The sequence below is a fragment of the Theobroma cacao genome, chromosome 8 (genome assembly GCF_053813885.1).
Source record: "Theobroma cacao isolate CCN51 chromosome 8, ASM5381388v1, whole genome shotgun sequence".
Taxonomy (NCBI): Eukaryota; Viridiplantae; Streptophyta; class Magnoliopsida; order Malvales; family Malvaceae; genus Theobroma; species Theobroma cacao.
This window is the reverse complement of record NC_142646.1, coordinates 3,901,996-3,924,104: the sequence shown is the minus strand read 5'-3', so window position 1 is coordinate 3,924,104 and position 22,109 is coordinate 3,901,996. Positions and strand designations below refer to the sequence as shown.

General features: G+C 34.4%; 2 protein-coding genes across 2 annotated transcripts; one reads left to right on the top strand and one right to left on the bottom strand.

Annotated features, from left to right (window-relative positions):
- Positions 1-3,900: 3,900 nt before the first annotated feature.
- Positions 3,901-8,735, top strand: LOC18591896 (RNA-binding KH domain-containing protein RCF3-like). Its single transcript, XM_018126346.2, has 9 exons — positions 3,901-4,029; positions 4,789-5,507; positions 5,759-6,190; positions 6,321-6,575; positions 6,806-7,129; positions 7,416-7,477; positions 7,583-7,694; positions 8,117-8,271; positions 8,383-8,735. Exons 2-8 carry the CDS (start codon positions 4,812-4,814, stop codon positions 8,258-8,260), a joined length of 2,025 nt encoding a protein of 674 aa, XP_017981835.1. The 5' UTR covers positions 3,901-4,029; positions 4,789-4,811; the 3' UTR covers positions 8,261-8,271; positions 8,383-8,735.
- Positions 8,736-9,272: 537 nt separating this feature from the next.
- On the bottom strand, positions 9,273-12,974 carry LOC18591895 (amino acid permease 6-like). Its single transcript, XM_007018313.3, has 7 exons — positions 12,602-12,974; positions 12,251-12,484; positions 11,910-12,003; positions 11,553-11,767; positions 11,258-11,400; positions 9,946-10,173; positions 9,273-9,859 (listed from the first exon to the last, which is right to left on the bottom strand). Exons 1-7 carry the CDS (start codon positions 12,711-12,713, stop codon positions 9,434-9,436), a joined length of 1,452 nt encoding a protein of 483 aa, XP_007018375.2. The 5' UTR covers positions 12,714-12,974; the 3' UTR covers positions 9,273-9,433.
- Between the last annotated feature and the right edge of the window lie 9,135 nt (positions 12,975-22,109).

Sequence of the window (22,109 nt, the reverse complement as noted above, 5' to 3'; positions counted from 1 at the left end):
TCACGTTTATTACTTTTCTAGTGATAAGTAATGAGTTATTATCTAATATTTTTATTCTAGTTATATGTAATCAGTTATCATTCAACATTTAATGTTTGAAAAAAATTATTTTTTTATTAATTATGTTTAACTAATTAATAATTGATTAACTGTTATTAATAAAAATATAAATAATATTTATAACTATGTAATGTGACATTAAAGTGAAAGGTGAAAAATATCAAATAACTGTATCAAAATACTACTCTTTTTATTCAATAATTGCACCGTTTCATCTTTTTGCATCATTTTCTCTTCACTTTTTTAGTAGAGAAAATTACGATGAATAGTCTTTATTGATAAAGACATTTTAAAAATAACTATCAAAATAAGTTTAATTGTTTTTAGTCATATTTAGCCATGACTTGACAAAAATATCCTTAAAACTATTTCAAATAAATTAAACCATTCATCACAATTTCTCTCTATTTGTGTTTCTGATTTTTCTCTCACCATCTCAGTCTCTCAAAATTTATCAATTTCTCTGTTTGGCATTCGATTGCTATACTTCCAATTTTTCTCTCCCGCATTTTCAGATTTCTCTTTCTTGCGCTTTCAATACACCAAACAATGGTTTTGATATGCTTGAGTGGGTGGGTATTTGAAAATTTTGATTTTTAAGTATTTTGAGTAAAAGTAAAACGGTAAAAATAATCACAGATGTTTGATATAGCTTTTAATTGAATCAATTCAGGACCTAGACACCAATAAACTCAAAAAATGGAAATTTATAAACCTAAGTTTTCAAAATAATTTTTTTTTATTTTTAGTTGAAATAGATGTTTTAGATAAGAAAATTTATATTTTGATTTATGAAAATATATTAGAAACACTTTAATCGTTGTCAAATTGTAAAAAAAAAAAAAAGAAATGAAGAGAGTTGAGAGGATTTGAAGTTTTGGTTCGTAAGTAATAATAACATTTTATACATTAAAGTGTAATAAATGTTTTTGAATATGACGTGTAACAATAATATTTTTTTAACATGGTGTGTAACAACATTTTTTAACCATAGCGTGTAATATGTTTTTGTATATGACGTGTAACGACAATATTATTTCAACATGACGTGTAACAACTTAACCATGGAGTGTCACATGTTTCTGTACATGGTGTGTAACAACCTAATCATGACGTGTCACATGTTTTTGTACATGACGTGTAATAACCTAATCATGGCGTGTAACATATTTTTGTATATGGCGTGTAACGTCAAAACGTGTAATTTCATTAAAAGTAATTTTGTCTAATTTGATTAAAAATAGTTAAAATTATAAAAATGCTATTTTTAAAAACATTTTTGTTTTTAAAAATGCCCCTTCTTAGTAATCTTTCTTTTTTCCCAAAGGTATTTATTTGTTTTCTCCAACAATCACAATATTTCAAATTTTATGATTGTCCACAATCATTACTTTTCTAGTGATTGGTAATGAGTTTTAGTTCAATATTTATTTTAGCTTGTTATAAATAAATTTTGGTATAATATTTGAAATTTTTTTTAAATTATTTAAAAATTTTCAAATAAATTTTTATTTTTAATTAAATTTATTTAAATTTGTATAACTAATAGTTGATTAATTATAATTGATAAAAATGTAATTAATATTTATAGTTACATGAAAATAGCATAAAAATTAAAAAATATTATATAATTATATGATCACGTCATATCAGCATATTATATTTTTTTTGTTAAAGTTGCACCATTTCGTCTTTTTGCATCCATTTCTCTTCCCTCTCTTAATAATCTATAGTTTTCCCAAAGTATTTATTTGTTTCTTAAAATTGATTTCTCTAACAAATACAATGATTCAAATTTGAGGATTAACACTTTCCACATTCATCACTTTTTTACTTATGGGTAATCAATATTCATTGCAATATCACGTAACTATATAATTATGTTATATCAATGTATTACGTTTTTTTTGTTAAACGTGGTATCGTTTCATCTTCTTGCACCATTTTCTCTTCCCTCTCTTAATAATCTTTCTTTTTCCCAAACTATTTATTTGTTTATTGAAATTGATTTCTCCAACAATCACAATGCTTCAGATTTGAGAGATTGAAAACTTTCCACATTCATCACTTTTCAAGTGATGGGCAATGAGTTATCATTCAAAATTCATTATAACTTGTTATAAATAACTTTTGATATAATGTTTGAAAAAAATCTTATATTATTTTTAAAAAATTAATAAATTTTTGTATTTTAATTTCATTTAACTAAATTTTTATGATTAATAGTTGATTAATTGTTATTAATAAAAATGCAAATGTGATGCTAATGTGAAAAGTTAAAAATATCATGTAATTATATTATCATATCACATCATTGTCTATTATGACATGTTAATATACTGTGTTAGCATCGCGTTTCATAGAATGATAAATAGTATTTTAACTGACAACATTTAATGAACTATTAATTATAAAAATTTATTTGATTTAAAATAAAAATATAAAAATTTGATTAAATATAATAAAAGAATACAAGCCATGACCCAAGCGATCCCAATTTATGTCATGAGTTGTTTTAAATTACCAGACACTTTTTATGCTGAAATTGACTCATATTATGAAGAGGTAATGTTAAGGATTATAAAATTTATTGGAAGAGTTGGAAATTTATGTGCAAATCAAAACATTATAGGGGCATGGGTTTTAGAAATACAAAGAAATTTAATTTAACTATGCTAGCTAAACAAGGTTGAAGGCTACAAACCCAAGTATCTACTTTAGCTTATAATTTGCATCTAGTCCAATGGCAGTGGTGGAGATTGGTTTGGACATACTTCATCAGTTTCGCAAGGCTTCTTGCACGCATGGAAATTCACGGGATGTTGGACATGAGATGAGATTACATGTGAGGTATGGTGCGGGCCGACTACTGTTGAGTTAAATGCTGATGCGGCTTTGTTTCATTCACATGGAGACTGTAAATTAAGGGTTGGATTCAACGTGTAAAAACAGAACGGGGATGTGATTTTAGCAGGTTCGAAGCCCACACCTCATGTCACAACTGTAGTGGAAGCCGAGCTAAAGGCTTTAGCCTGGGCTCTATTGATCTGTTATCAACAAGGAATCTATATGAGTGAAGCAGAGATTGATTACAAAGAGGTGAATCATTGGGTGAAAAGCCGTGGAAGTACAGGTCAGCTGGGCCACATCGCGGAAGATTGCTTGTTGCTGTTAGAAAGGATTTCTTGTCAAGTAATTAGTTATTTGTGTCAGAGGGGCCAACAAAGCAGCGCATTCCTTGGCTCAACGTGCAAAGACACTGATGGGTGGTGAAGTCTTTTGGACAAATGTAGCAGATATGCCAAACAACATAGCAAAAATTGTGTTGCAAGATATACGTGAGCTGTAGCTAATAGCTTGGTTGTGATGGAAGGGATACAAGATCTCTTGATTAATGTAATAGACATGTACAAAAAGATATATTTTTTTTCATGAATTTTATCTCATTGGATTTTATTATGAAAAGAGATTTCAATAAGGTTCTTTCTGCAAGATGTTAGAGTTGACAAAAGCTAGAGTTAAGCTGTTTATGTCTAGTAAGAGTATGTCTTATTGTATCAATGTTTCTGATGATTAATGAAGTTTTTCGTTTGAATTATTAAAAAAAACTTGTTTAAACTTTTTTTAAATTAGTAACTTTTTAAAGTATTAATTGGTAGCTTTTATGACGTAGACGATGGACACATTATTATTTAACCAAGTAACAACTCATTGACATGGGCTGATTGAGTGAGCCCGTGTATCCTGTAAAACAAAAGGCCCATAATCCGAACAGGAAAATCCATCTGTACCCGGCCCATCAAGTCACAAAAACAGGCAAAAATGAAAAGTAGTACTACAGAAACCTAGTCCAAGAATCTAAGGATCTCTAGTTTGAATCTCGTCCATTCTCAATCTTCATTGCTCCCGAAGCTATCAGTAAATTAATTTTCCTTTTGGGTTTTGCTTCTTTGGATGGTCGAATAAACGGTGAGTTTATTTCGTTCTTCACCTACTTAATATTCTCGTTTTTTTTTTTTGGTTAATGTTTATTATTTTAATGAATTATGGTTAGAGTTTGTTCGTTTGTTCGTTTGTTCTACCATAAATTTTAAGTCTCGAATTCAGTGTTAAAGGATCCTAAAAGTTTGAATTCCCTATTATTTTAAAGCTTCGACTTTATCCGGAGTTCATTAGTTAGCCCCAGACTGTAGAACTCATAGTAATTGTGAGAATAGGAGTAATCCGTGGATTAGGAAGCTATGACTTTTTCTTTACCAGTGGTGTAGTGTGTTTGAGATTAATACAAATGTATGTAATATAAGTTTCAAGAAAATGTGTTATTGGGAGTGATGGAATGAAAGTAATCCTAGTTCTTTAGGCTTGAATCTTCAAGCTCATGCTCGTCTGTCTAAAACTTTTACCCTTCTACCAAACTTGAGCGACATTACGGACTAACTAATTCAGAAGTTTTAATTCTTTGTTTTTACCTTAAAGTTGGGCAGCAATGTTTGATTGCGTTTGGTTATCTGGAAAAGATTGGAGATTGCCTGGTGAACATAAGTTGACATGTTTGTTTTTTCACATTTTGATATTCTAAGCGTTCAAGGGCAGCCTAATGTGCAAGATATGGATTTTTTTTTTATTATTTTCTGAATAATCCTGATAAGAACTTTGGTCATGTTTTCTTTGTAGGTTCCAATTTTGTTTTATGGAATTCTTATTTGCATTTGAATGTATGTAAAACAGGTATTTTCACATACTTCTCAACCATGTCTACCCCTTTGACGCCTTCTAAGAGACCACATGATAGGAACCCTTCAGAGACAAATGGGAAAAGAAAGTTGCAAAAGTCAGGGCAATCAAAAATTTTGCCTGGTGGTATTGTTTTTCGTGTACTATGTCCTGCATCTAAAACTGGTAGTGTCATTGGCAAAGGTGGCACCATCATATCACAAATTCGTCAAGAAACTGGTGCAAAGGTCAAAGTTGAGGAAGTCATCCCTGGTTGTGATGAGAGAGTAGTTGTCATCATGGGTTCTGAATCTTCTGATAAAGAGGCTGGAGTTAGTATCGAGCAGGGGAAGGAGGATGGTGGTGAAGAGGCTAATGCAGCCAATCAGAGTGATGAAGAAAAGGAAAATGGTGAAAACAATGATGATAAGATTTCTGATCCTGTGAAAGATTTGAAATCTGTAAAGGAAACTTCATATGTGCAGAAGGCCTTGTTACTTGTTTTTGAAAGAATAATTGAAGCAGAGCCAGATTTAGGTGGAGTTGATGAGGAAACTGTTAAGTCTTTCACGATGGTTTTAAGGTTACTTGTTCTTTCTAGTCAAGTTGGCTGCCTTTTTGGCAAAGGTGGCAGTGTAATTAAGCAAATGTCTGCCGAAAGTGGGGCACAGATTCGAATTCTTCCTAGAGACAAACTTCCTCCATGTGCTACAGCTTCTGATGAACTAGTTCAGGTACCTTATGTTCAATTCCCATATTACTCTTATTATTACAAATGTGCCATATAGTTTGGTGAATGTAAATTGAAGTGATGCTAGGTTTCATAGTCCTGTTTTTGTTTTGTGACAATTATTTGAGACTTGAACCTTGATTATAGTGCTGTTGCTAGCTTTAAACTTTTTATCATATGATTCCACATGTGAATTAGGTATCATTTATAATTTGTTATGGACTTTTGACATTATCTTCTGTGGTTGTGCTGTAGATCACGGGGGAGGTTGCTGCAGTTAGGAAAGCTCTTCAATCCATTTCTCAACAGCTTATAGAAAATCCACCTCGGGATCATGACTCTTCCCCTCTCAACCCAACAGGGCAGTCATCCCATTCATTTGGTCCTAGGCCTGAAGTTCACCCACCACCAAACCATTCTTTTAGTTCTCAAGGACCACCTTTTGCTGCAGGGCCACGGGACGTTGATATTCATTCAGCTGTTCCGCCTCTTATCCCTGGCAGAATGATGCCTTCTATGGAAATGCTAACATTCCGGTTATTGTGTCATCATGAAAGAGTAGGTGGTGTTATCGGAAAGGGAGGAGCAATAATTAAGACTCTTCAGCAAGAGACAGGCTGCGAGATCAAAGTTGTGGAAGGTATTTCTGATTCGGAGGACCGCATAATTGTCATATCTGGTCCAGCGGTATGATTTTGCTCTCTGGATATGTTTAAATATGACAAGATTTTGAAAATTTAATCTTCTATTTCTTGATTATCTAAGTTGTTAGTATTACAGTGGTTTTTGATTTACTGATGTTAAATAATTATTTCAGCACCCAGATGATAGGATATCAGCAGCACAAGATGCAGTATTCCGTGTGCATACCAGGATAAATAGGGCTATACCTGATAGCAAAGACAAGTCTTTGATGGCCAGGCTTCTTGTATCATCAAATCAAATTGGTTGTCTCCTTGGCAAGGGTGGTGCCATCATAGCTGAAATGAGGAAGTCGTCTGGGGCTCATATTCGTATATTGGGAAAGGATCAGGTTCCAAAGTGTGCTTCAGAAGGTGAAGAAGTTGTTCAGGTGTGCTTATGTGTTTTTCTTAAGATGTATAACTTTGGAAATTTTGGTGTTATTATCGTTGGTTTTTTACAAAGATGGTAACAATATCTTGTTGTTGACTGTAATGAAGTATTTGTGTATGTTATCTACTTATGGTGAAACATATCTTTGCTTGCATTTTGATCCAGCATAGTTTAGTTTCAGATTCAGGTTGGGCTTGCTCATTTTGATTCTTTATTTTGTTATGGCAGATTAATGGAGAACATGACACTGTTTGTGAGGCTCTTTTGCAAATAACAACTAGGCTGCGGCATCATTTCTTTCGTGATGCATTCCCGTCTATTAACCATCCTTCGAATCCTGCCTTCCTGGATCAAGGACCCCCATTCCCTTCATTTATGGGAAGGAGGGAATTTTCACCTCCAGGATTAGGTCCATTTCACCATTTTGATGCTTTTGGTGGCCCACCTCCACATGGTGGTTTTCATCCCCATGATGATCCTCCTTTCATGCGCAATATTCATCGACCAGGCATGCCTCCCCATATATCTGAAAGAAAAGCATGGGCCCCTCAGGTATTGGGGTGATATTGCGTGCCTTGCAAGGCAAAGTTTTTCTTTACACATATAGCTAAGCAACATGAGCCTTTCTCGAGTATTTTCGGTTGCCATGAGATTTAATAGTAGTGGTTTACTTCTTTGCATCTGGTTATTGGAATTATATGACAAAATGTTGGTGACGGCTCTAAAATTTGAAATGGGAGAAACAAATTGTAAAGCAGTAGGTTGATAGACTAAATAGATTTTGTGACAATCTTATTTAAGATGTGAATTTATTTTGTGTTCCTGTGTTTATTTGTAGGGATTTATAGGCATGCCAGATTTTGCTGGACCTCCCCACCGAAGAATTTCTGGTTTTGGAGGGTAAATCAATCAAAATTTAGCTGTTAGTAGTTGTATTAGTTTACAAGTTTTCTTATGGCAATGTCTCAATTGTTTTGTTGTTTCCCTTAATCTCTGGATATGTAGAGGAAGCCAACCAGCTATTATTACAAGCACCACCATTGAAGTTGTTGTTCCTCGTTCTCTTGTTCCTACAATATATGGAGAAGATGGTGCATGTTTGAAACAGATACGTCAGGTATGTTAATGAATCTGGTACTTCATCTTTTCTTATCATGCTTTCCTTCCCTGATACGGAAAAGGAAGCTAATTTAGACTCACTACCTTAAATTAAAAGAATAGAAATTCAGTTAATAACAGTAGGGGCATGCAGAGATCCATAATTGTGCTTTTTTACACTTCTATACTCGTCAGTAGAGAGAAATTAGGGCATGGGCTTTTTTTTCTTTGTTATACTTGATTTTTTTCACCTTTTAAGGCCATTGATCTTGTTGTCATTTAAGAGTATGGCAATAAGTACCTACAGTCCTCAGCTGCATTTTTCACTTATATTTACAGGATAACTCCCTAAAAATAATAATTTTTTATGCATTACTCCAAATGATAACTACATTCAAACAATAGCTTTATAAATTTTCAATAACAATATCACTGTTGCAGATTTCTGATGCAAAAATTACAATTACTGACCCCAAGCCCGCGGCAACAGAAACAGTGATTATAATATCTGGAACACCGGAACAAACCCATGCAGCCCAGTCTCTAATTCAGGCTTTTGTAATGAGTGAGACAGAATCTTCGTGAACTAAATTAAGGTAATAATCTATGTAACTTCTTTTATTTGGTTATTGAAACTGGATATATGTGATGCTTTGTACGTTTCTACTTGATATGTTTATTACAAGGTGTTTTATTACTGATTGCAGACTGCCAGGGATTCTGATTTCACAGTTTTGTGAGTATGCCGGTACTTTTTTAAACTAGCTAGGGATTGATATCATACTTTGTAGATTAATTAGTTCCTTCTGTAAAGCATTCCTCTTTAATCTCACATGAGGAATTACACTAGTGATCGATTTGTACTTCGGGTTTTAAAAGTTGAGAAGGAAACTATTTTGACTTACATAAACATTTGGATTGGATGAGGCTTCAATAGACTGTGATATGTAAATACTTTTTAGGCACATCATCAAACATGGTCGCTTGTTTTGTTGCTTTTGATGTCAAATAACTGAGGTAATTGTTAGCTATATATACAGTAGAGAACATCTGACTTTTTGATTGTCTTGATAAATATAATTATACTAATTTTAGATGCTGCTGTTTGCCAATGATAGTGCTGTGTAACAAACACATGGTCAATGCATCCGTATCTATAAGGGGTTGATTCCACGTTGACGTGGTACAATCAGCTTTCCCATGATCATGTGCTGAGTGTTTTTGTTGACTGAATTCTTTGTCGGAGATAACCGTTTTGTCCTGTAATGATAGAATTACTTATCCTGTTCATATACTTCAACAGAAATTGCATTTTTCCTGTATCAAAATTTTACACATTTTGATCTTGTATTCGCGATTTCAGTTCAAATAAGGACTAACTCTGACACTGTCGACATGAACCAGTGAAAGAGTTCATGTGTCGATGACATGGCAATGATTTGTGCAACAATTAAAATACTATGTTTAATATGATGTTGAATTAACTTGATATAAAACTTATTGGTTAATGAGAGAAATTTCGTGCATCGTTGACTTTGCTAGATCACTCACCCATTTGGGTGGTGCTTTAAAAGTGCTTTTGCTATCAAGATTATGGTAGCACCATAGCAGAAATTTTGTCTTAGCATTCTTTTTCAGTAGGGAACACATTACAAGCAGATTTGCATTTGCAACACAGAACAAAATACAATTTGCACAAATTCTTTCTTATTGAAAAATTTTACATATTTGAGAGAATAAGGCTGTGGGTAAGGAATATCATTCCTGAGTCTGAAAGGGCCTGTATGCCTTGAGGCTTTGCGCCAGTCCTTGAATAGATCCAGCTGCAGCAATGAGTGATACTATCAAGCAGGCCCAGCTCAGTATCTTCAGCCACATCCACCTGAACGAGTACTTGGGCATTTTCGTCTGTGCAATGTGCATCTCGATGGGGAAGTAGACAGTCAGTGGCCAAAACGAGGCTGCTCCGATAAGACCCAAGAAGTCGTTGAAGAAGGGGAATATCATGGCTGCCACGGCAGTCACAATAACGTATGCTGTCCTCCACACCAACCTGAAGAAGTTGATATAGTAAATACCGTACAACGGAACATCAACAGCATGTTCACTTGTAATGAACTTGTTGTCGGGCCAGTGTCCGGCGCACCACCCCTCGACGAACCCGAATAATGGTTGGCAGAAAACCTGGATGCATGTCAATCAAGTTAAGCAAAGGTGAATAGTAGTGATATTGTTTCACAGGAACATGTTCCACGGATTGTAGGTATTACCTGGTATGCACCAATAAGATGGACGGCGATGCAGACGTTAGCAAAGTCAATCATCCAAAAGGGTTCATAGAAACCGAACCCGGTCAGGAAATTTCCTGGTGCATCGTTTCCGAATGCTGCATAACCAACAAGGCCGCAAAGGACATAGAATAAAGTAGTTGTTGATACACCAATGCTAGTTGCTCTCTTCATGGATTTGTTCTCTGGTGGGCTCGATTTGATCGTGTCCTGCAATCATAAAGTTCCATATTTCTCAGCTATACCAGCAAAAAAAAAAAAGAAATTGTTTTCCCAATGGAAGTACTAGTTCCTATCTATTGCGACGAATCGAGAGGCTGCACTTCAGAAAAAGGTCATTCGTTTTTAAGATGAGACCGGAAAATTGAGACTCAACTAGATTGGACGTCACAATCGGCTGTAATAGTGTTCATGATAATTCATAGCACACTTTTAAAAGGATGGTGGACAAGGAAAGATCGAATTGGAAAGAGCACAAATGGGGCTGTCACTTCGTCCTTTTTGAAAAAAAGCCAACAGAAGCAGTGGCCCAAGTTCTGAAAACAGTATGGTCCACCAGATATGGTCCATAGGAATCTTCGTAACTCGTCATCCTACAGTAACTCTTCCTGTTTCGTTCGACAAACTTCTTTGATTTATTATTATATAATATTTCCCCCCACAGCCCCCCATCTCTGAACATTCATCCCAAGAGCTGAAAAATTCAAGCTGAAAACGTAACTTGCCTCTTCCTAATTCCTACTACCACTGGCCCCCACATCTCAGGACCGCCACCGAAAGAAAGGCAGTTTTCATGTTTTAGGTGTCCTTTTTTACTAAACATTCCAAGCCTCCCTTTGTTTTTTGCTACTATACACCTTTTAAAGATTCTTACACGTATAATTTCACATGCTGGGTTCTTGGGTACACCCCATAAACTAATCAAAATACCTAACAACAATCCTTTCATTTTTGAAGGGTTGTACTTGTTCTTTATGTGCAGGAATCTGGGGAAAAAAAATAGGGTAAACAACCACCATTTCATGCCGACATTTAATCAGGCACACATTTCAACCTCCATGCATTCATCACATGATCTTGTTCATTACCATTTTTTCTTAAAGTATATACTGTACTAATGTTATACATATACCTACCATGCGACCTACATACCAGCACTATTAATACATATACCTACTTGCATACTATATATATATGTGTGTAAATATATATATATATATATATATATATGTGTGTGTGTGTGTGTGTGAAGTTAAATAAATTAATTAATGTGTGAGGCTGGAAGTATACTTGCCTGAATCTCAATGAGGACGGTGGAGTAGGCATAGGCAAAGGCAATGTCCCCGATAGCTTGGAATGTCCTCCAAACCTTTTCAGATCCTGACACGTCCACACCTACTGTCACTCCAGTTAAGCTTGTCCTTACATGTCCCCCACCTTGATGTTGATTTCAGGGAAACAAATTAGGTTTAGATGAAATTCAAGCCACTCAATCGAACTGAATAAACAGAAACGAAATTAATTAATGATTTTGTTTGTTTGTTTGTTTATGTGGATATGCGAGCTTTTTCTATCTTTCTCCCTGTTACCTGCAACTGTGGCTATGGAGAGTCCAAGGCCAATGGAAGAATAAGCAAAAGACATGATGGCCGCGAGAATAGAGAGCCATGAAAGCTTGTGGAAGTTTGGGATTTGGCTGAGAACGATCTGGATGCAAGCGAAGATGACCATGAAAGGGTAGTTTGAGGTTTGGCACTTCACATGATGGCCGTGCTTGTGGAAGCAATTTGACCTTTTGACGGCCCTGATAACAATGGAACGGCAGACAACAAAAGAACAATTACAAAATCATCGTCACTATAAATTTCAATGCATTAGTCAAAAAGAGTAGTTTATAAGAAAGAGAATTTCAAATTTTCAAAGTCAGTTCTGTTGACTATACTTACACCATGCTAATTGATGCTGTGATAGTGTAACCAATGGTTACGCCAATAAGATTTCCATACTGAGCCAATCCACATAGCTGGACTTTTCTTCCTCCTGGAAAAAGAAAAAGAAAAAGAAAAAACAGAAGCATTAATTTGCTGTTTCATTAATCATCCTGACAAACACAGTTGAATTTTGGATATTGAAAAGAAATATCTACATGGGGAAGGAAGCAATTTCTCTATAAAATATATTTTCATGGAACTTTAAACAAGTTAAAGAGGTAGGAGCATAAATCAAACAAGGTAAACAATCACTTATAGTATTAATTAATGTGAAGATTGACTGCTGATATTAGTACCTAAGTAAGCTCTAACAACATCCATGTAGGTGTAGTTTCTCTTTCCATGGACAGGGTCAGGAGCCCTATAGCAATCAACAAGAAGGGTGGAGGTGAAGTAGGTGATGAAGGAGAAAGCCATGAGAACAGCTGGTCCAGCCACCCATCCCAACTGGGCGATGGCCCATGCAAGAGACAGCACTCCAGAACCAATCACAGCAGTAATAATATGAGCACTTGCAGTAAGCCAAGTCCCTTCAAATCAAAACCAAAGCCACATCTAAGAAAAATTTATAACCCCCATAAAACATTGACACAGAAAAAAAAAAACATGCAAAGAAGGATAATAAGCATTGCGGGGGGAATAACTACCGGTTCTCTTGACTCGACCATCATCATCCAAGTTCTTCTGGATATCTCCATTCTCATAATCTCCAGGGTTTTGCTCAATGAACATGCTGGTCTTTTGCATCTCTCTGGCCATCCCTGTCTCTCTTTTCTAAAACTCTCTGAACTGTTCAAGCTAAAATAGTTATTGAAGAGAAGACTATATTTTTGGAAAAAGTGGGGCAGTAATAAAGAAAGTAGAATGTTGAAGGCAAAGGTCAAACGGCAGCGTTGGTTTGTGGCAAATGTCGAAACAGGGTAGGCTAGAAATTATGACTGAAGCGCTATGGGATGATATATAGGACAGGAGAGGAAAGGAAAATAAAACTGGCTTTAGCCTATAAGGAAATGATACAGAGTTTACAGAGAAGCGAGCATATATAGGGCTTGGTTGGAGCGTGGGAGTGGAAATTAAAAGGTTTTTGGGCACAATCGATGGTCGTCGTTCGTGCTTTCGGGGTCTTCTCATAAGGGCCGGTCCCCACACTTTGGTTTTGGGGAATATGTTTTACATGGTAACCATCCATTGTGATTTGACTATGCCACTTCCTTCCCCCTCCTTGCACTTTCCTTTGCTTAGTCGGTTCCCTGCTAATTTTGGGTTTAGAGTGCTATCAACTTTTCCCCAAGACACTGAGGAACACACGTAATTAGAAATTTGATTGACCCCTCCAGATGCGTTGTTGGCGGGTATCAGATGCAGGCGAAGATCATTTTGATGCGTTAAGTGCTCAAAAGTTACGGTAATGGATGCTTTGATGAGGTTTTTGGTGAATCACGCTACACCTTGACTTCCAAGTGATCTAATAATGATAATTGCAGTAGGTTTCACAATTCGCTTTACGAACCGACTTGTTTTAATAAATTCTAAACATTCCACGACTACAAAGTTTAAGAATTGAATCAATGGTTCATGAAGATTGCAAGAACAAAATAATAATAAAGTTAAACTTAATTGAGTTGAACTAGTGATTCCTAGCTAGTGCATCGATTATCACTCTTAATTATTGTACAAGAGAGTCGGCCCCAATGTTGGAGGGAGTAAACGATGTTATCTTTTCATATATCTCGGATCCAATAGAACATTTTTTGGCTTTATTCTATGTTAGTCTCTTTTCCAAATATGCTACCATAATTAAGTATACACCAAGTCTTTATTCACATTAGCCATGGAATTTGGCAACCTTATAGCTCAACCGCGAACCGTGCTTTGATAATTATAAGTTCCATGACTTTTGTTGTTTAGATAATGGAGGGGCTTTTAAATTTCATAGGTGACAACACTTTGAACACTTTGGCCTCCTCTTACATCCCCTACAGTGATAATCTGACTTTCTTATGCATCGGCAGGTTTACAATCATGATCCTTTGTTCTGATATATTGTACAGTACAGCAGTCCTAACTGGTTAATTGCCCTACTCCCTTACCCCGGATAGTTTTTGACTATGAAAACATTGGCTCTGGTTTGGGTTTGAAAACTTGGTTAATTTGGGACAACATGCAAATCCAAATGACAGGTTTGATGACTGAATGGGAATTCAACCTTGTACTATGGCCAAAAAGGGTCAATAAACATTCATTATCTGAGGACTTGATCGGTACTTTGCTTTAATTACTTGGCGTATGGTTGTTCTATATAATCAAAGCTCAAGGACTAAACGAAAGGATGGAAGAGTACAGACATCCACGTCGAAGAACAATGGACAGAAAAAAGACATTAAATACCATACGCGAGAGATTTAATTAACGTGTCGAAATATAGCAAATATTCTGCAAAGGGACAACAATGCTTTCGAAACCAGATATTAAATAAATGATGCGAAATTAATCAGATAATGACAGCATGTTATTATTGACTCAATCTTTTACTCGCTTTCTCTCCAAGTTGACAAGATAACAGAAGAAAATGTTGTGGAAAATTTTGTACTATTGGCTGGAGTATATTACGTGTCACTGGTAGCCGCGTCTTGCTGCTAACCATTTTTGTTCAGATTTGGCCTTGGCCTTGGACAAGATCTGGAGCGGAGGTCTTTTCTTTTGTTTTCTTTTTCCGCCCTTTCTGATTTGTTTCTCGTGTTCACATGTGAGGAACGACTCCTTTATATGGTGTTGCATACGTAAGCATGGGATTTGGAAGTTCAATTATTGAGCAGTCTGTTGAATGAAATGGAATTTGGATTCACGAGGCTGAGATGGGGTTGACTGGCTTTGAGTCATTTCTTTCATCTGGCATTGACTGCTAGAATAGAAACGTGAAGTTTTTTGGTACTTGATCACGGTCATGGGAAGTTGGACTTGAACTAAACCTGCTAGGTTCATGTACGAAATAGGAGGTAAATCCTGGAAAAAGTAAACGCTGCATTGCTGAAGATTCTGAAAACCAAGAAGCAGAAGTTTGCTTTGTACACTGATCCCTTCTCGGCTTGTTGCTTGCCGCCTTTCAGCACTTAAGAGTTTAATAATTGGCATTGTTTCATGTCACATTCATTCATCTAATTAACCTGTACTTTCCACGCATAAATGGGAGACTTTTTACGCGCAGGCAAAGTATCATTATAGTTCAATGGAACAATTATAGACAGACACCTGAATACAACGATATTCTCCAAAATTTCAACATTGACAGCTCTCCAATTGCAAAGAATTGGACAAGAAATGAATGGAAAGTAAACCTCATAAAAAGAAAAATAAGCGAGTCCTGAATAATGAATGAAGAGATAGATGGTGGGGGGGTGGGGGGGGGTGGAGGGTGTAAAAGATTAGGGGACAAAGAACAATATATGAGCTTAAAAGGACGCCATGTGTGTATGACTTCGTCTGGAGCAGCCCACGAGTCATGTTTGAGTGTATCTTATCTCCAGCAGCTCATGGCTTTCCTGAATAGAGAATGGCAACCAAAAAAAAAAAAAAAGAAAAGAGAGATGGGTCCCCTTAACTGAGACGTGCCATTCTTGGATTTTGACTGCAACTTTGTTGTGGTCACGAGCCTGCACTCTAACCATTTCTAACCCAGTGGTTACCCCCACTCGACCACCATAGCTGCTGCCAAGCAAATTTGGTTTTTTGTCCTAATTAACCATGAAGAAAAAAAAAGCTTGTGGGCATATATTGAATGCCAAGAGATATATATGGTTTAAAGATTAACCCAATAACATTTTCATGAACAAGTGATTAATTATAAAGCTAAAGACTTAACGTAAAAATGAATTAATTTTCCATGAATTTCTATTCATAACATTTGTTTTTCTTTTAAGTCAATAATATTAGCAAGGGACCACGTTCGGGTAGTGACCTGTCTCGATTCTGTTATCAATTTTTCCTTTTTTTTTCCCCTTAGTTCACATCTGCTTTATGTCATTCTAAGTAACAATCTAATCCACTCAGGTCTACGTCAACAAAGTGTTTTTAGGACATCAGAGGTGAGCAATGGTTCAAGGAAGGACTGTCTTGGGTCCATAGATTGGGATTGATTTTAAGATCACTTTGGTCTCGACCAGTGATTTATGATTCAAGTTTTTTTTAGAATCATATTTTTAGGATGATTAATGATTTTAGACATTTATTAATGTTCTCTCTTGGATCGAGTTTTGGATTAATTTTAAATTAATGATTATTTTGTACAAAATAAATTAAATAATTTCATATCGTAAGATTTTAAATCTTAAAAAGTTAAAAGAAAATCATATCCAAATTCCGATTTTGATTCTAAAAACTTCTAGAAGTAAGGTTTCTTCATTCGAAACATCTAAATAGTGGCTTTAATGTTCAAAACTTATGGGTTATAAGAAATTCGTTTCACTCTCTAAACTTAGGTTTTTGGAGGGACTTTGATACTCTTGAGCTCTCCAAGATAAAGTTGCTCAAGTCAACAACTAGTTGTAATATCATTCATAGTTGGGTTAGAAATTTTAGCTACTGATTTTCAAATTTGAGGCTAAGTAATAAAGTTAGTGAAAGTATTAATGGTTATTGGTGAAGGTTATGTCTAAAGAATAAGGTATTAACAATAGATTAATCATAGATAGGTGCTGTTGAAAAAGTTGATATTTTGGAGAGGTTGAGTCTTCGTCGGAAGGTGCTAGAGTATAACGCACGCTTCAACAGGTAAGTGGTTATGGCATTTTGAAAGTATTTTGACATATAAATATAAAAGCATGTTTGGAATAGCATTGGGAATGCTTGTGATGAAAACATGAGATTGTGGAATGAATGATATTGCTACCGTGTTTTGAATATGGTTTTGGAAGTGTATATGAAATATAAGTATACCTATATATGTATAAAACCGATTTTGTGAGAAACAAACCTTTCAATACTTTTACTTTCAAAATGTGAATTGAGTTTGAAATTGAGACTGATGCGTGAGTTACATGCCTTAACATATTTTGAAAACTTCATAATTGAAATGACATGCTTATAGCATGCTTTGAACTTTTGATTATTTGGCTTGTGAGTTAGAATTTGAATTGTAATTGGAATCACATACTCTTAATATGTTTAGAATCGTTATCTTGTGACTTATATGCTTTAGCATATCATGAATGCGTCATCATTATGACTTACATTTTCATAACATGTTTTGAATATTAGAATAATCATGAGTTACATGTGCCAAACATGTTTGAATAGGTCACATGCCTTTAATGTGTTTTGAATATTATTATTGGTTACATGTTCCTAACATGTTTTGTTACGAGCCTTGCCACTTTTTGTACATGCCGTTGCATGTTTGGATCACGTGTTGCAACATGTTTCGATAGCATCATTAAATAAGCACGACAGATGATGCATAAACCATAAAGCAGGAATTGTCATTGGTTCAATTTTTTTGCTTTACATGGGATGTTACGTTAATGATACGTGCGTGGTGTAAATGGTTTAAGGACCTAAAGTTTAAGCATGTGTTTTGGTTGAATGATGCTCGGAAATGGATTGGTGAGCCAAACGTTGAATTCCCTTTTTGGTTTTGACTTGAGAAAAGTGGAAAAATTGGATACAAGGGAAAAAATATCCATCATTGTAAGAAAGTATCGATACTTGTTCTACAAAATGCCTGAGAAAAGCATTATGGACTAAAAGTATCAATACATTTACCCAAGTTATCAATACCTTGAAGGTAGAAAACATTCTGTTCAGGAAGTATTGATACCTTTGGCAAAACAATCGATACCTTGACTGCATCTGTGATGTTTTTATCCAAATTTAAAGGGTTTTGTTAATGTATATAAGGTTTAGATGGAATTCAAAAAACTAACAAAATTGACTTCAAGGTGAACATTTCAATAAATATTATTTTTAAGATTTATTTCGCCCCCACCACTTAGTATGTAAAGAGGAATTATGCTAATAGCTTGAGGGATACAATAAAGCCAACATCTAACTTCATCTTGCACTTGATGAGAGTAAACTGCTAGACACATATGAGGGTTTGTAAAGTTATTTGGCTTTAGATACTTTTTACAGTTAGTAGATTAGAAGAAATTTGGACTTTCTTGGTAGATGATGAGAACTCAAAGTGTTTATGTTTCTTTTTAGAACATAACGCTTTTATTGCTTTTGATTTTTCTACTTTTGTTTTATTTGTTTTTAGTGTGTCAAAATGGTTGGCAACAAGTCCTTTATATAGACTTGCAAGTACCTCTTTTCAAGGACATAACCCTTTCATCAAGGCATTTCTTTGTCTTAAAGACATGTCTGCACTTTGCAAAACACAATCCTTAGATGAAAGTATTGTTTCAATAATCACTTTATAAAAGGATAATCATTGATATCATAAGACATAATCTTTGAGTTATAATATGAAAAGATAATTTTGTCTCATAACCTTTGAATTTAGAGGTGTTTTCCAACATATCACTTTATCAAGAGACATAACTATTTACATGAAAAATCACCTATAATTCAATACTCATACTATGTCATACTATGCGACATAACCTTGAGTTAAGATTGCTTTTCATTTGACGACACAAGTATTTATTTTGAAAATACACCAACATGTTTTGAGTTCGTTCATGATTAGTTTATCTCTCTTAACACCCGAGAGGTTTGTATGACTATGATGTGTCCTAAGTTATAAGAATTGTGTGGATGATTGAGCAATGATTTGAGGAAATGTGCATATTTGATATAAATTAAGTTTGCAAATACTCCTCTTTCTAGTTTGTTCTCCCTTCCTTTTTTTGCTCATTGAGATTTTATATCTCATCACACATAAATTATATTTTTGTTTCAGGTCAATAGATCGTTAATTGGCATTTGTGGAGAGTCACTTTTTGGTAGGTGATCGTTGGTGCTCTCAATTGGTTAGGGCTTCCCCTTTTATATTACTTCGTCGATCGAGTCATCAGTTGTCGATTTTTCATATGCTTGATACATTGTTTAATGTTTGGCCAATATATGGCTTGAGATCATGTTTAAGTTTCATATTTACAAGTTATATTGATCGTTATGTACAATCAAAGTGGATTGTTTTGAAATGTTGAATATTACTCTTGAAGTATATATATTTAGTTTAATTATATATGTGTCTCTTATGTTTTGAATAAATTGTTGTAGCGAATCATGTGTTGGAAGCTTGCTTGGGTCATGTCTCCGAAATTGAGATGTGATAGTAATTTACATTTATGATAAAAAAATATTCTCTTTAAATTATTATTTTTAAACAAAATTCAAAATTCAAAATCGATCCTAAATCATACTTAATATCAAAGTAGTGCTATGAAGGTATAAATCGATCAATGATCTAAAATTTTGAAGATCGATAGATGATATTTGATATGGATTTCAAAATCATCCATTCAAACCATCTTCACCCTTATCAAATATGCACGGAAATAATTTTAGTTGCACAGTTAATCAAAGTTTTTCTTTACATGAACTAGAATTTGCCCCCACCGTGTTAAGGTAGATTATTCTTTTTTAAATTTTAATAAACTCGTTCATGGGTAAGAGACATTTTAGTTTAACTCACTCATGGGCCGTGGTTTTTTCCTTTGCAAACTCTAATAAAAATCTAAAAGTCTCAGCTTGAAAATGCGACCTTTCTTTAGGTTGACACATGGCATAATGATGAGGCTTCCTTTAATTATGTAATAGATGATTATGGTCCGTTATGCCAATTTTAGTTGAACATCCAAATTTTTTTTATGTCCCAATGCATCCAAAAACTCTTGTGGGAGTGTATTGAATGTCGGGAAATGGTTCAAAGATTAACTAATAACGTACTTCATGAATAAGTGATTAATAAAACTAAAGATTTAAAGTAAAAAAATGAACTTTTCAAGTATTGTTACTCAAAACACTAAACTTTTTTTATTTGGGTATGTCTTTTAATGAGAAAATTGAGAGAAATGACTTTTCTTGATAAAGACATTTTAAAAGTAACCATCAAAATAAGTTTAACCATTTTTAGCCATATTTAGTCATATCTTGACAAAAATACCATTTAAACTATTTCAAACAAATTAAACCATTCATCACAATTTCTCTCAATTTGTGCTTCGGATTTCTCTCTTACCATCCTAGTCTCTCAAATTTTATCGATTTCTCTGTTCGGCATGCGTTTGCTATACTTCCGATTTCTCTCTTTTGCGTTTTCAGATTTCTCTTTCTTACGCTTTCAAGACACCAAACAATGATTTTGATGTGCTTGGGTGGGTGGCTGTTTGGAAAATTCGATTTTTATATATTTTGGATAAAACTAAAATAGTAGAAATAATCACAAATGTATGAAATAGCTTTTAATTGAATCAATTCGGGACCTAGATACTAATAAACTCAAAATTTTGAAATTTATAAATCTAGGTTTTCAAATATTTTTTTTTATTTTTAGTCAAAGTAGGTGTTTTAGATAAAAAAAATTTGCATTTTGATTTATGAAAACATGTTAGAAACAATTTAATCTGTGCCAAATTATAAAAAAAAAAACAAAAAAAAAGAAAAAAGTTGAAAGGATTTGAAGTTTTGGTTTGTAAGTAACAACAACATTTTAGGCATTAAAGTGTAACAAAATGTTTTTGAATATGTCGTGTAACAACAATATTTTTTTAACATGTCGTGTAACAATAATATTTTTTTTTTAACATAGCGTGTAATAACATTTTTTAACCATGGCGTGTAACATATTTTTTTACATGGAGTGTAACAACAGTATTTTTTTTCAACATGATGTGTAACAACCTAACCATGACTTGTCACAGATTTTTGTACATGGCGTGTAACAAGCTAACCATAGCTTGTCACAAGTTTTTATACTTGGCTTGTCACATGTTTTTATACTTGACGTGCAACACGCTAATCATGGCTTGTCACAGGTTTTTGTACATGACGTGTCACATATTTTTGTACATAGCGTGTAACACGTTAACCATGGTTTGTCACAGGTTTTTATACATGACGTGTAACATCATAGCGTGTAACTTTATTAAGGGTAATTTCATCCAACTTGATTATAAATAGTTAAAATTATAAAAAGGACTATTTTTAAAAATATCTTATCTTTAAGGATTATTTTCAAAATGCTCCTTTTTTAATCAATAATATTAGCAACGGACCACGTTTGGGGAATGACCTACATGTTTTATTTTTTGTCTTAATTCAAATATGCTTTATGTCGTTCTAACTATCAATCTATTCCACGTTTGATTTTCATTTAAAGACAGCTTGGCATCCTGGTGCAGTGGGAGGGAACCGTCTTTTTACCCCGATTGTTGTTGGACCCTAGTGTAGTGTAGTGGGAGAGGCTCTTCATAGTGCCAAAATTTGTGCCAAACGACATCTAAGTTAATAGGGCGTTCCCTAGATGTTAGAAGTTAGCAATGCGACCGCTCACGAGTGATTTAAAATTCATGAATTTAAATCGATTTTATAATTTGATGAATGATTTATGATTCAAGTTTTTAAAATCGATCTTGCATGAATAGTTTATCATTCGATTTTAAAATTGTCGATTAAAACTTGTAACTTATCTTTTTGGATATGTATAGGAGCATTCTTAGTTGCGTGATTAATCAAAAATGGCTTTAGATGAATGATTGTGAATGAGGAGGGAGATAATATGCCAATGTGGTGCGGAAAGACTATTATTCTTTTGTATTGCTTGAGAACATCAAAATTTAACTAAAAAAGAACAAATTCTCAGTCAGGATCGTTGGACTGAAGCACTAACAATTAAGAAGAATCTTTTGCTCATAATCATTCACTTGAAATTTGATGACTAGTTAGAGATGATATAGTACTAAAAATACATTAGTGTGGGATAAGATGAAACCAATTATTCAGATGCTTTTTGCTTTATTGTTTTCCCTTATTTAGTACGGTTGTGCCTAAATGATTTGTCACATCTCCTCAGCTCGGGTGCTTCAGCTTCTAGGCACATGATCCTCCTGTCTCTCATTTGGCATCTTTCCTGTTCTCCATTTATTCTTCAGGAAAGTGGATGCCAATCAACTCCAGACCTAATTCTAGACACCAGTCTGGGAAGTTTGTCTT